Below are 13698 nucleotides of genomic sequence, written 5' to 3'. Positions count from 1 at the left end.
TATGACCCAGAAATCCCACTACTGGGCATATACCCTGAGAAAACCATAATTCAGAAAGAGACATGTACCACAATGTTCATTGCAGCACTATTTACAATAGCCAGGATATGGAACCACCCTAAATGTCCATTGACAGCTGAATGGATAAAGAAGATGTGGCACATATATACAATGGAATATTACTCAGCCACGAAAAGAAATGAAATTGAGTTACTTGTAGTGAGGTGGATGGACCTAGAGTCTGTCATACAGAGTGAAGTAAGTCAGAAAAAGAAAAACAAATAATGTATGCTAAAACATATATATGGAATCTAAAAAAAAAAAAAAATGGTACTGATGAACCTAGTGGCAGGGCAGGAATAAAGACGTAGACATAGAGAATGGACTTGAGGACATGGTGTTGGGGAGGGGGAAGCTGGGGCGAAGTGAGAGTAGCATCAACATATATACACTACCAAATGTAAAACAGTTGGTTGGTGGGAAGCAGCAGCATAGCACACGGAGATCAGCTCGGTGCTTTGCGATGACCTAGAGGGGTGGGATAGGGAGGGTGGGAGGGAGGCTCAAGAGGGAGGGAATATGGGAATATGCATATGGCTGATTCACCTTGTTGTACAACAGAAACTAACACAGTATTGTGAAGCAATTATACTCCAATAAAGATCTATTAAAAAAAATGAAAAAAAATTCATTACATGATAGCCACTCGTACATTCTACAGGTATGAAAACACACACACACACACACACACACACACACACACACGTATAGAATCAAGTGATCATCTTGATGAAGCAGGATAAGAAATCTTGATAGTACTTCTTAGATTCATATATCATTTTTCCAGAGTGACTCCTGCCATGATTCCATTGAAGTATTTAGTGTTTTCTTCATTGATATTACTAAAAGGTCCCTTTTCACCATAGTTACTGACCTGTATCTTTTGTTCCTTATATACCTTTATTGTTATGAATATGACAGTTTTTAGGTCAGTGGTTTCCAAAGTAGGATACCTGTAACTTAGTATCTGGGCAACTCAACTTTTTTAGGTAAAAATATATATAAATAGAAATTCGACTTCATTATTTTTAGCTTTGTTTATACTTTATAAAATATATAGTATATTACATATAAAAGTGCATGTATTTTAATCTTTTAAAATAACTATGTTGGGAGTACACACTTAAACATTTATAATGAAAAGAATGTACAAATAAAAATGTTTAGATCACTAGTCCAGATATCATTAAGCTTTGCAAAGCTTAAAAAATAAATATAATGATATATTTATTATACTTTAAATGACCAAATACCAGATAGATTTTCACATTAATACAGGACGTACTTAGATTGACAATGGAAAAATTACTGCCATCAAATATTGATATTTTTGTCAGAGGCTAATCATGATATCATTTAGGAACTATTCTAAGGGGCAAGACCCACACTTTTCAGATATACTCGATTTTGTTTGATACAGTATTTATTTCCTAATGTAAAGTGCCTGATCTATGAAATTAGATTACAATTTTGATACAGGAAATTGGTTTTACATATAAAATTTCTGACTAATAATTTGAAAGTCAAGTACTTCTAAATATCACTAATATCTCTCTGACTGGCTACCTTCTGCCCCTATGTGTCAACAAAAGATGGTGAGTGTAGAGTAACTGTGTCATTGAAAGGGGGCTTTCCTAATCCAGAAATATTGGGATTTGGTATGTGCCACTTAACATTTCATCTTTGTACTGGCAAGATTTCATATAGCATTACTCCAGCTTCATCTGTCAATGTTGATAGTAACAGAATGCTAAGAAATATTTTGAAACTAACATGCTATCCAGCTAGGTTTGTAACAGGTGATTTCCTTTGCACCTTCTAAGAGACTAGAAGATACAATTACTGAAATGCTTTGCTGTTGTAGGAATGGCATTGTTTGTTTCTCCTTTTTAAAAAAATCAACTACCTTAATAAAATTCACAAACCCCTTTATTCTAATACTTCCAGTGATAAAATTTTAAGAATTCCTGTATTGTCAGAGGAGCTTCCTCGTTCCCCAAATACCGCAATAGCTTTATCCAATGCCCCCCCTCCTCCGCTTCCTTCTTGCTCTCGTTCTTCTTCTTCTTCTTGTTCTCCTACTTCTCCTTCTCCTTCTTTCTCTCTCTCCCTCCTGACCCTCCTTCCTATCTCTCCCTCTTTCTTCTCTTTCAGTTACTGGCTTTCTCAATCAGAATACAGGATATGGGATATAAGACAACCTTTCACGTTCCAACATTTTCTTCTTGAAGCTATAGTCTCTTTTCTCTGAGAAATTTCTTTTAAATGATAAGATATGTTGACTTTTTTTATTTAGAGCAATAGTCTTAAGTTTTAAAAGCACCGACATTTCCATTTTTCTATTAGATATATTCTCCTGCCCCAAAATGAAGAAATAAATTTTAAAAATATGTTTTCTAGGGAATTCCCTGACGGTCCAATGGTTAGGACTCCATGCTTTCACTGCCAAGGGCCTGGGTTCAATCCCTGGTTGGGGAACTACAATCCCACAAACTGCACGGTGCGCATGCCCCCCCCCAAAATATATATATATTCTACAATGAGTACTGGAGTTTGATCAATCATCAAAGTAAGAGCTTATTAACCTTGCTGCCCCTATCCACCCCCACCTTCCAAGACCCTTCCATGGAGACAGAAACGATCCCCATGCAATTTGGGCATTAACTTAACAGATACTTATCGAGAACCTATTGTGTTCCTGGCACTATTCTGTCTATAAGAGGTATACCAGTGAAAAAAATAAAAAGACAAAAACCCTCTCCCGCACTGCTACTGCAATCTATTTGATACGAGAGCAGCTCCCCATAAAAATCTATACCTTAAATGCCGGAAAATATTCAAACACCACAGCTATGTTTCACTATTGCTTAAGATGACCAGTGTCAGAGACTACCATAAAATCCATTTGAGATCCTAAAGCTTAACTTAGCTTTTCTACACTCTATGTAGCTTGGCGTTTAGACTGAGAATTGGCTCGTGTCTTGGCAGTAATACTACCACTAAGCTTCTAGCCTGCCTCACAGGTTACAATTTAATAAGAAAAATAAATGACAGCAGATGTTATACAGTTACATTAGGAGAATTGCACACATCTAGTTCTAATCAAGCCATTTTTCACCCAGCTGAAGGTAAGAGAAGTTACTTTTAAAGGGTTCTGAATCAATGAGAAAATATTTGCTGAAGCAATGACCCCATCGGAGATAACCTGACTACTCCTGGGGGAAAACATTTTCTAAAAGTTCCCACAATTTGATATACTATTCTTGAAAAATAGTGTGAGTTATAAAAGGATATATTCTGGTTGGTATGAAGAGGGATGGAACTTCTTTATATATTATTTCATTTTCATGCATTTATTTAATAACCATCCTTTGAGCACATTATAGGAAAGAATTGTTGTGAGTGGTAACGCTCAGGGTCCTTGAGGTCCACAGAACTTAATATCTACTTGGAAAGAGACCTTATAGACCCAGGGAAAGTTAGATAATAAAATAAAACCAATCAAGCAAGATTAAAAGACAAAGTCTGATGAAGTTGCCAATCTTGGATATGAAGCTATGTGACCTTGGGAAAGTTAATCTCTCTGATTAAGAGAACAATTGTTACCATCATAGGTTCAAAAGAAGCAGCTGTCATTATTGGATTATGAGACATGTTTGCTCTTAATTATATAATCACCCTGAGCTGATATGAACAGGCTTTTCTCAGATCCCTGTACCACCTCAAGTTGGCTGTTCCAAAATGAAAATTTATTTTTTCTTTCTTCTCTTCCTTCACTTGCTTCCACGGAGTGTTACTTTGTGCTTGCTATGAGCGGGGCAAATGCAGGGAGTACCATTATTCATCCAGCGTGGCATTCCCTGTGCCAGCATCCAATTCTCTTGCTACCCCTGACTGTCAGGGCATGGAATCTCCAGCCTTCTTGCCTAACAATTACTGTTTGTAATAGACAATTCAAACAACAGATGCAGACTCTGATGGTCTATTTTCAACCCACTACATTGAAGAAAACCCACAGTGGTGGATCTCTAGTAGAGAGGAGATTGAATAGGTTATGTATTTAACAAACCAAGGTTATCACTATAGCAGGATAATATCCTGTGAAACCACCCCCATTCCCTCCCGTACCCCAAATTTCTTGTATCAGCATTGATATAGAAACAATCAATTGAGGAAACTCTTAGGTTGTTATTTTAATGTTCATAGTCAGCTCAGTTCCTTTCAAATGTTATTTTGACACAGAATGGACAAGAAAGGAAAACCTTTCATAGTTCAAGTCTTTCAGCTTCTCAGATTTTTCAGAACTCAGTTCTCATCTATAACTGGCTGGATTATAGATGCCAAAAAGAACTGCCTTTATCAAGTCATTCCCAAACTTACCTTCTCCCTATGGGATATGGAGATAATATGACAAACCCTTTCATTTGTCCCCTGCCCCTCCTCACAACACACGTTGTTTCCATATGGATGCCCAACTCAACTATATTTCCCCACCTCCCTCGTGACTAGGTCTGGACAAAAGATTCATTTCTCACCAGTGAAATGTGAAAAAAAAAGTGAGGTGTGCAACTTCTGCTTAAAAGGCACTAGCCCAGGACATGCTGCTCCTTTTTCCTTGCCATTTGGATGAAAATAAATGAAGATGGCTGGAGTAATCTTTGAAGTCATACGTAGAAGATAGATTTCTAGAGCTTCGAATGTAGCCCAGTGACTAGCATGCTTGGCTGTTCATGAGAATCACTTGGGAAGTTTATAAAATGAACCAGTGGCTGACCTTCAACCACAGGATTCTGATTTAATTATTTGGTTTGGGGCCCAGGAACTATTATTATTATGTTGTTGTTACAGATCTCCTGGTGTTTCTAAGGTGACAACACTGAAGGAGCCCAGTGCAGTAAATGGTTACTACCTGATGTGCCCTTCCCAGCTCATCCTTTCCCTTAAGATGGAGACTTTACTGCCCTCAAACACAAGACTCCTCAAATTTACATCTAAGAAGTAATGATTTTCCACTTATTCAGCTTAATTGAGATAGAGAGAGTCTATGGAAAGGAATCAGAGTTATCCATTTAAAGCAAACAAAACAAAGAAACTTACTTGCCTCTCCCAAGTCTCTGCTTCCACTCTTGCCCAAGCAGTCAGACAGATCCCTTAAAATGATAAATAAGATCATGTCAAAGCCCTGCAGTGGCTCTCCATTTTAATCAGAATAAAAGCCAAAGTTTTTACAACGTCTTACCAGACCTCACACACTACGGTCCCTCTGAGCTCAACACCTACTTCTCTTCCCTTTGCTCACTCAGCTCCAGGTCTACTGGCTTTTTTGTGGTTCCTGGAACACGTCACATACTCTTCACCTCAGGGCCATTACATAGACTCTACCTCGGTCTAGAATACTCTTTTCTAAATAACCAAGTGGCTAATTTCCTTACTTCCTTCAAGTACTTGCTCAAATGTCAACTTTTCAATGAGGTTTACTTTGGCCATTAAAATTGCAATTTCCCCACCCCTCCACACTCTCAACTTTCCTTTTGCTACTCTCTTTTTGTGTTCACTTGGAAATTATTACATTGTTACAAACTACACAATTTCTTATGTATGATGCTTACTCTCATTGTCATTTTACCCCCACTAGAATGGAAGCTCCTTAAGGATAAGGGTTTTTTGTTGTCTAACTTGTTCATTCCTATATCCCAAACCCCTAGAACAACATAGCGTAAGTACTCAAAAATTGAATGAATGGATGAATGAACTAAAATATCTAAATTATGTTAGAAGAGATTTATTGAATATCTACTATGGAGAGACCAAAGAAATAGAAATTGTTTCTATCCCCAAGGATTTCAAAGAAGGGTACACAAATTTGATTTTGGATATAAAGAGCATGGTGTCAATATTGTGTGATTTGCAGACTTCCAAGCAGAACTCTCACTCTAAAATACTTTTTTACACACACACCTGTGGACGCACACACTCACACATACACACAAACATACACATTGTCTTAATGCTTTATGTTTCCATTGGATTCCAAAGACATAGGCCTTTGTAAGCTGATGCTTAAAAGAAATTATAATTGATAGAAGAGAGTAAAGTGCTAGTAAAAGTGGAATCAGTGAATGATAACTCTGGGAATGGAAGAGGCAGAGTCTCAGGAAGAGGAAGAGCAAGGTCTAGAGAAAATTTGTTTGCTTCACAATATTGCCTAGAAATGATCCTGATTAAACAATCAGTTGACACTATTTTAGTCAACGGAAGAAGGTTAGAAATCTGCTATAGCAAAGTGCCCACATAGTGGGGACTCAATAAATATTTACTTTAAATAAATGGATGAATGAAGAGTAAGCAGCATGATTTATGTTTGTCTTTTCATCATTTACCTTTCTCTATAAAATAAGGTCTTCTTATTTAGATTAATATGCTCACTTTCAGATTAATATGCTCTTCCTCTCCCCACAAAATGTCTGTGAGGTAAAAGGATAAAACAAATGTTTCAGCATAAAAACTATGTGAGATATCTTTTGAAATCTGTGCAGTATCTTCCATCCGTACCTGCTCTGCATAATTTCAGAATCCACTGCTTTCATCAAGTAAAGAAAACCCATTTGCTCTTTCATCTGTGCATTATATCACACTAGTTTTCATCAAAACCAGCCAAACCTTTATGAGCTACCAGTTCCCAGGCTTCCCGGAAGACTCCCCAGTCTGCTTCTGGTATAAGCAGAGTTAGGCCCTGAAGTCTGAACTGTGGAAAATTTCGGTTGTTTCTGTAAGCTATGGTAAGTCCTGTGTTTATATCAGGAAAATTGACTTATTGATCATTGATCATTATTTTCCTAAAGAGAGAGGCTCATGAATTTCACATGCTCATGCCTTTTTTGGTCTTTAATGTCCTTATTCCAAACCTGACATCTTCTGTTTGCATCAGGGAGACCTAATCTTAAGTACAAAGAAATAGGTTCTTTCCAAAGTATAACTTGTGCTTCTTGAGGTTCTATCAGTCAGGGGTTACTATGATAGGTAGGTCATATTACTGAAAAAATAAATACATTTATCCAAGTATGCATCCTCCATATTTTTTAGGAAATTCTCACTCTCCCTTCAAAAATCCCCATTCATTTATTTGTGGAGTTCCTCAAGAGCTGTCTCCTATGTCTCAGCTGGCATTATGATCTGTTCTTGCTTAAATTCAAACACTGATCCATGATCTGTTGCCAAGGATGCTGAAAGTGACAAAGCTGCTCCAGAAGTTGGTGATGATTGCCAAGGTCTACATCAAAGCTGCCAATATTTATTGCTGAGAGTACTGCTTCTACAAAGTGAAAATAGCTATGGTTTGGGCACAGAGTCCCATCACTAAGAAAGCCTTGGACACCAAGTCCCAGGGCCAAAGAAGCTACTAATAAACCAATCTTATGCCAAGCCCACATTATGTATTCTATAACTTTTCTTGTTCTGAAACAATGACAGGTTTCATGCCAAAGTAACATCAATCACTTTTTCCCTCCTTTTAAATTTCAGTGCATTAAATGCTTGGAGTTTCATGCTCTCAAAATGTTAAAAAGTTTATAGTTACAGCCTCTATTCATTACGGTTCTGGCCAATGTGACTTCGTGGTCAAAGGTATGTATATTGTGGAAAAAAGAAATAGATGAGGAAACCAACTGGGGTAGTCAGTAAAGGAAGACAGTGTAAACTAAATACCTTAATTTTTCACTGCCTTCCATGACAAATCCATTGTATGCTTGGTCTCTTTCTTCCCACAATATGAATTCCTTCTAAAGGGACTTCACAAATCCCTGAAAAGTTTAACGCCCTGGCAGTTCTGCCCTCAAGTCTCCTCAGTTACTCCTATATGCATTAATTCATAAGAGATAAGATACCATCACACCACCTCCTCTCCACTATGTAAAAAAGGCTTTACATTCTACAGATTTCACTTATAGAGTCTCAATCAAATATGGGATTATTATATGGCAGCTACAGTGACAAAAAAATTCTCAGGCATAATTTAATATTGGTTATACATTGGGAATTATAATTTAACTATCCTTCACAAAAAGAGAACAATCCTATCGGTGCCATCATCTTCAAGTTAAAAAGAATAGACTTTAGTGCATTCTTATTGGTAAAATGAAGGAAACGTACAGAAATCAGAACACTAAGAAAGAAAATTGTGGATTTGGAGAAGAGAGAATGGGAGATCAAGCTTAACATAACAGGTATTCCAGAGTGAAAAAAAAAAAGGGAGACACACAAAATAATTAATGATGTAATAAAAGAAAACATTCCCAAGCCGAAGAAATACTTCATACTGTAGATTAAAAGCTATCACTAAGTTTAAAATGAATGATTTAGAATCAAGTGTACTTTCATAAAAGTACAAATGCCTGAGCTCAATCCCTGAAGATTCTGATCAGCTGGGACTGAGGTGGTACCTCGATAACTGTACTTTAAATATTCCTCAGATGTGATTCTGATAAACAACCCTAGGTTGAAAATGATTCTTCAAAGCATACTCTTTATAGATAAGAATACATATCTAGATAGTTTCTCAAGGAAATAAAAGAAGTAGAGGAAAGAGTGATGGGGGAGGAAAGAAAGAAAGGAAGGAAGGAAAGAAGGAAGGAAGGAAGGGAGGAAGGGAGGGAGGGAAGAAGAAAGAAAGAAAGGAAGATGTTTTAAAAATCAGGATGAGAGTAGGTAAGGGTGGTTTTAAATTAGCCTTATCTATTTTAATATGAGGTTAATAGATATTGTACAAGATAAATAAATAGCAATATAGTCATATCATTTAGAGAATAAAACTGATCACTTTAAAACAGTTACCACTGTTATAAGTGGCTTCCTCTGCAGACTAAGACTTTTGATGTGAAGAAGGGTAGGCAAATATAAGACCGTACACAATATTTTTTTATTCCCATGCATTATTTTCAAATACAATGATAAAACTTAAAAATAACAACATTTGTTATTTATAATAATTACTAACATTTATTGAATATTTATTATTTCCATGTTACTACTATACTAAACATTTTAACTGCATTATGTAATTAAATATTACCTTTATGTAATTTAAAAACCCTATGAAGTAGGTAAAATTACACCTATTTTCCACTGGAAGAAACTGAGGCTTAACAAAGTTAAGTAACTTGCCTAAGATCACAGAACTGGCAAGGGATGCATGTGTCTAACTTCCAAGTCCACACTCTCAACTGCTTTGACAAACTCTAAAGAAGAACATAAATACAATTATTACAAAAGAGACTCTAAATAGAGTATACATTTATTAATTGATTCAATATACAATAATTCATATTTTAACATTTAGATCCCCTGTAGCTATTACAAAAATTTCTCTATGAAACTTGGATAAAAAAAAATCAGTTTTCTTTTCTAAATCAATTAAATCTTTTCCAAGACCCCACCTGCAAGGATGGAAGAAATTCAGTAATAATCACGCTTGAAAGGACCCTCCTTTCTTTCTAGGGTTGTGGCAGAATTATAAGATGGTGCTCATTTTGGTGAGGGGACGCGGGGCTCGCGGTCCACCGTGGTGGCCATCACGGCCATTGTTCTTTCTGATATCCAGATCTGAGGACTCTTGTCTGGGCTAACTCAGACATAACCCGCAGTGATTTACCTGAGTGACTACAGACTCCCTGGTATCAGAGCCAGAGTGCTTTCACTAGCAAACCTAGTCAAACCTCCTGTTGGAACCTCCTGGCAAATTTTCCTCACCTACTCTGCTCCAAGTTCAGTCATTCCTCAGCATCCTTCTTGGGATCTAGAAGGTCTATTTCTGCTTTTTCCATCCCTAGGATCCCCTTTTACCAGACAATCCTGCTTAAACATTATCTCACTAAGAGAGATATTTTCTGATATTCTTAATGACTTTGAGTCAAGATAACCCCAAATGTTGAAATGTTGTCTATCTTTAGATAAAAGGTTGAAAAGGGAATCTCTGCAGCTGTGAGAACAAAATACAGATGAGCGTCTCAATAAACTATTCTGCCTGAATAAAACTAAAAGGAAAGTTAAGCTCAACTTTATTAGTGACCTTTCTAAGAATAATAAGCTCTAAGGGGATATTTATAAGTATGTATATATAGATATGGATATAGATACACACACTCATATATATACATATATATTCACACACACACACACACACACACACACACACACACATTTCAAACTTAGGCCAAAACAGAAAGAATAGCATAATGAACCTCTAGGACCCATCACTCAACTTCCAACAATTATCCACTTATGGTTTCAACTATATGCCACTCATCTCCCCACCTGGAATTACTGAAAAGTACCCAGAAATCCTAGTATTTCATCTATATTTTATTATGCATCTCTAAAACATAGTCTATTTTCATTAACTTTACCACAAAACATTATCATACCTTTAAAAGATACTCATTTCTTAATATGGTGAAATATTCAGTCAATGAAATTGAATTTTTAAGAACATTAAGCTAAAGCAATAAGTTATCAAGAATTCCTTCCAGAGTTAATGTATTAATACTCATGATGATTTTCCATAATTATTAAGAATCTCTTTCTTATCAACACATTCATCATATTTTAAGAGTATTTTGAGAAAATAAGCTTTTACTTCAATTATACACTTTTAGAACTAATATGCTGACTACTAGCCTTCACTTTGTTCAAGTTGTATTAATTTTCTTAACAAAAGTAACACAGTAATGAACAGTTTATGGAAGGTGTCATTTTTGCATTTCCCTAGACAGTCTGAAAGTTGCAGCAACATTATTGAGAGACTGTCAAATATCAAACACCAGCTTTTCTTTGGAAAAACAAAAATTTAGGTGATTTTGCCTTCTTGATTTGTTTAGTGCAAAGAGCTTACTTCCTCATCTCTTCTTCTCTGCTGGCCTCCTCTGTTCCCCCATCTCGCACAAAAAAAAAAACACAAAAAACAAAAAAAAACCCAACCCTAATTATTAATGTCTGACATTAAGTATGAAGAAATGTAGAAAATTGGTTCTTCAAGAGGAACCAAATATTACACCAAAATTAACATATAATGAACTGAATTATGGAGTAAATATCTATCCAAACATTCCCCTAGAACAGGATTTGGCAAACTCCAACCTACTGGCCAAATCCAACCCAAGGCCTGTTTTTGTTTTACACAACTCACCAGCTATGAATGGTTTTTACATTTCCAAATGGTTGAAACACAACTGAAAGAAGAATAATATTTTGTGACATGTGAAATTGTATGGAATTTAAACTTGCCCATCAGTAAAATTTTATTGGCACAGAGTCATACTCTTTCATGTATATATTGTCTAGGAGTGCCTTTGTACTGTAATGACACAGTTATAGTTGCAACAGAGCTGAGATGCCCTTAGAGCCTACATTATTTACTACCTGGACCTTTGAAGGAAACATTGTCATCCCCTGCTTTAGGACAATGAAAACTTTCTAAGCATCAATTTTTAGCAATTGTTAATGAAAAATAAACACTGTCCAGTTATAGAGCTCTTACTGACATCATCACCATTCCTAGGCAAAAAACTTACCAAAGGTTACAATGCAAACAGAATCACAGATATTTATGCACGTACATGCATCCACACAAAATACTAAGAAGACAAATGCATTAAGCAAATAGTTCACGTTTGTTTTGCTAATATTTAGATATGTACTGGATATGCTTCAAGTCTGCTGGGTTGGGGACATTATCTCCCACAGTTTTGTTATTTTCAGTAAAGAAACAATTGCATCTGTAGGAAGAAAAGTATACCCTGTTACAGCTGTATCAACAGAATATTCTTTTGTTTTGGAATGCAGCTGACATTGCATGTCAAGTTTTACATACTTGGCCAATGATGCAAAATATGACCTCCATTGCCCATGAGCATAAGTTTGGAAGACTTCCCCTGAACAAGTTTTCTTTGGGAGGAAGGAGGCTGGAGGGTATAATTATGGTTCTTTAACTTATGGTTCTGTAATTTATTTAGTTTACTTAATTTATGATTCTATAAAGTATTTTATTAAACACAATAGTGTTCAATCTTCTAAACATATTTTTCTTATATGGAATTATGTGAGCACTATAGATTTGTTTAAATTAAGTACTAATCACTACCCATGCTCAGTGTGAGGGAAAACGTCTGAGAATTGTTATCTGTTGAACTAAGAATATTTCTCTATGCAACCACTTATCCAAACAAGCATTGTATTAGCTTTTAGCATTCATAAATTCTCTTAGTGAACAGTAAATAATAATAATAATAATAATAATAATAATATTCCCGTGTTTCAAATGTGTTCTTAAATAATTCCACCTAAGCCTCCTGAACTCCCCAGGTCTGGAAACATTTGCCACCAATAAAATCACTTTCAGCTGGTTAATCTAATGATCTTGGTTTATGCTAGCAAACGCCTTGTCATTTTATGTTTTTATAAAAAGAACATACTAAATTTTGAAGGCTTGTTTTACTCTATCATAGTTAGCCTATAGTATATCAACAAGCAGAAAAGCTAGTGTCTGACTTCTAGAAGAATTTAACAAAATTCGTATGCATTTACAATGGGAGGCTGACATGCACTTGTCTAAATAAATAGCCATGGCTGAGTAATATTCCATTGCATATATGTGCCACATATTCTTTATCCATTCATCTGTTGATGGACATTTAGGTTGCTTCCATGTCCTGGCTATTGTAAATAGTGCTGCAATGAACATTGTGGTTCATGACTCTTTTTGAATTACGGTTTTCTCAGGATATATGCCCAGTAGTGGGATTGCTGGGTCATATGGTAGTTCTATTTTTAGTTTTTTAAAGAACCTCCATACTGTTCTCCATAGTGGCTGTATCAATTTACATTCCAACCAACAGTGCAAGAGGGTTCCCTTTTTGCTACACCCTCTCCAGTATTTATTGTTTGTAGATTTTTTGATGCTGGGCATTCTGACCGGTGTGAGGTGATACCTCATTGTAGTTTTGATTTGCATTTCTCTAATGATTAGTGATGTTGAGCATCCTTTCATGTGTTTGTTGGCAATCTGTATATCGTCTTTGAAGAAATGTCTATTTAGGTCTTCTGCCCATTTTTGGATTGGGTTGTTTGCTTTTTTTGGTATTGAGCTGCATGAGCTGCTTGTATATTTTGGAGATTAATCTTTTGTCTGTTGTTTCGTTTGCAAATATTTTCTCCTGTTCTGATGGTTGTCTTTTCGTCTTGTTTATGGTTTCCTTTGCTGTGCAAAAGCTTTTAAGTTTCATTAGGTCCCATTTGTTTATTTTTGTTTTTATTTCCATTTTTCTAGGAGGTGGGTCAAAAAGGATCTTGCTGTGATTTATGTCATAGAGAGTTATTTGTAGTGAGGTGGATAGACCTAGAGTCTGTCATACAGAGGGAAGTAAGTCAGAAAGAGAAAAACAAATACTGTATGCTAACACATATATATGGAATCTAAGGAAAAAAAATGTTTCTGATGAACCTAGGGCAGGACAGGAATCAAGATGCAGACATAGAGAATGGACTTGAGGACACGGGTAGGGGGAAAGGTAAGCTGGAATGAAGTGAGAGAGTGGCATTGACATATATACACTACCAAATGTAAAATAGATAAGCTAGTGGGAAGCA

General features: G+C 36.0%; 1 protein-coding gene across 14 annotated transcripts in view; it reads right to left on the bottom strand.

The window, feature by feature from the left end:
• Positions 1-13698, bottom strand: part of LOC309660538 (uncharacterized protein) — a 701196-nt gene that overhangs the window by 30115 nt on the left and 657383 nt on the right. For 8 of the 14 annotated variants that reach the window (XR_014263434.1, XR_014263435.1, XR_014263436.1 and 5 more), the window contains one exon: positions 5158-5210. The exons of 2 other annotated variants lie outside the window; for them this stretch is intronic. Coding sequence is in view for 4 of the 12 variants with exons in the window: in XM_082461351.1 (XP_082317477.1) it covers positions 5158-5210 (53 nt within the window). In the remaining 8 variants the exon portion in view is untranslated. The remainder of the gene's footprint in view (positions 1-5157; positions 5211-13698) is intronic. 4 more of the 14 variants (XR_014263438.1, XM_082461350.1, XM_082461348.1 and 1 more) reach the window with 1 other exon arrangement.

The sequence above is a fragment of the Balaenoptera physalus genome (assembly GCF_965194825.1).
Source record: "Balaenoptera physalus genome assembly, chromosome: 4".
In the NCBI taxonomy this organism is placed as follows: domain Eukaryota; kingdom Metazoa; phylum Chordata; class Mammalia; order Artiodactyla; family Balaenopteridae; genus Balaenoptera; species Balaenoptera physalus.
Note: the sequence above shows the minus strand (reverse complement) of the source record. Positions and strands in the feature narration are given on the sequence as shown.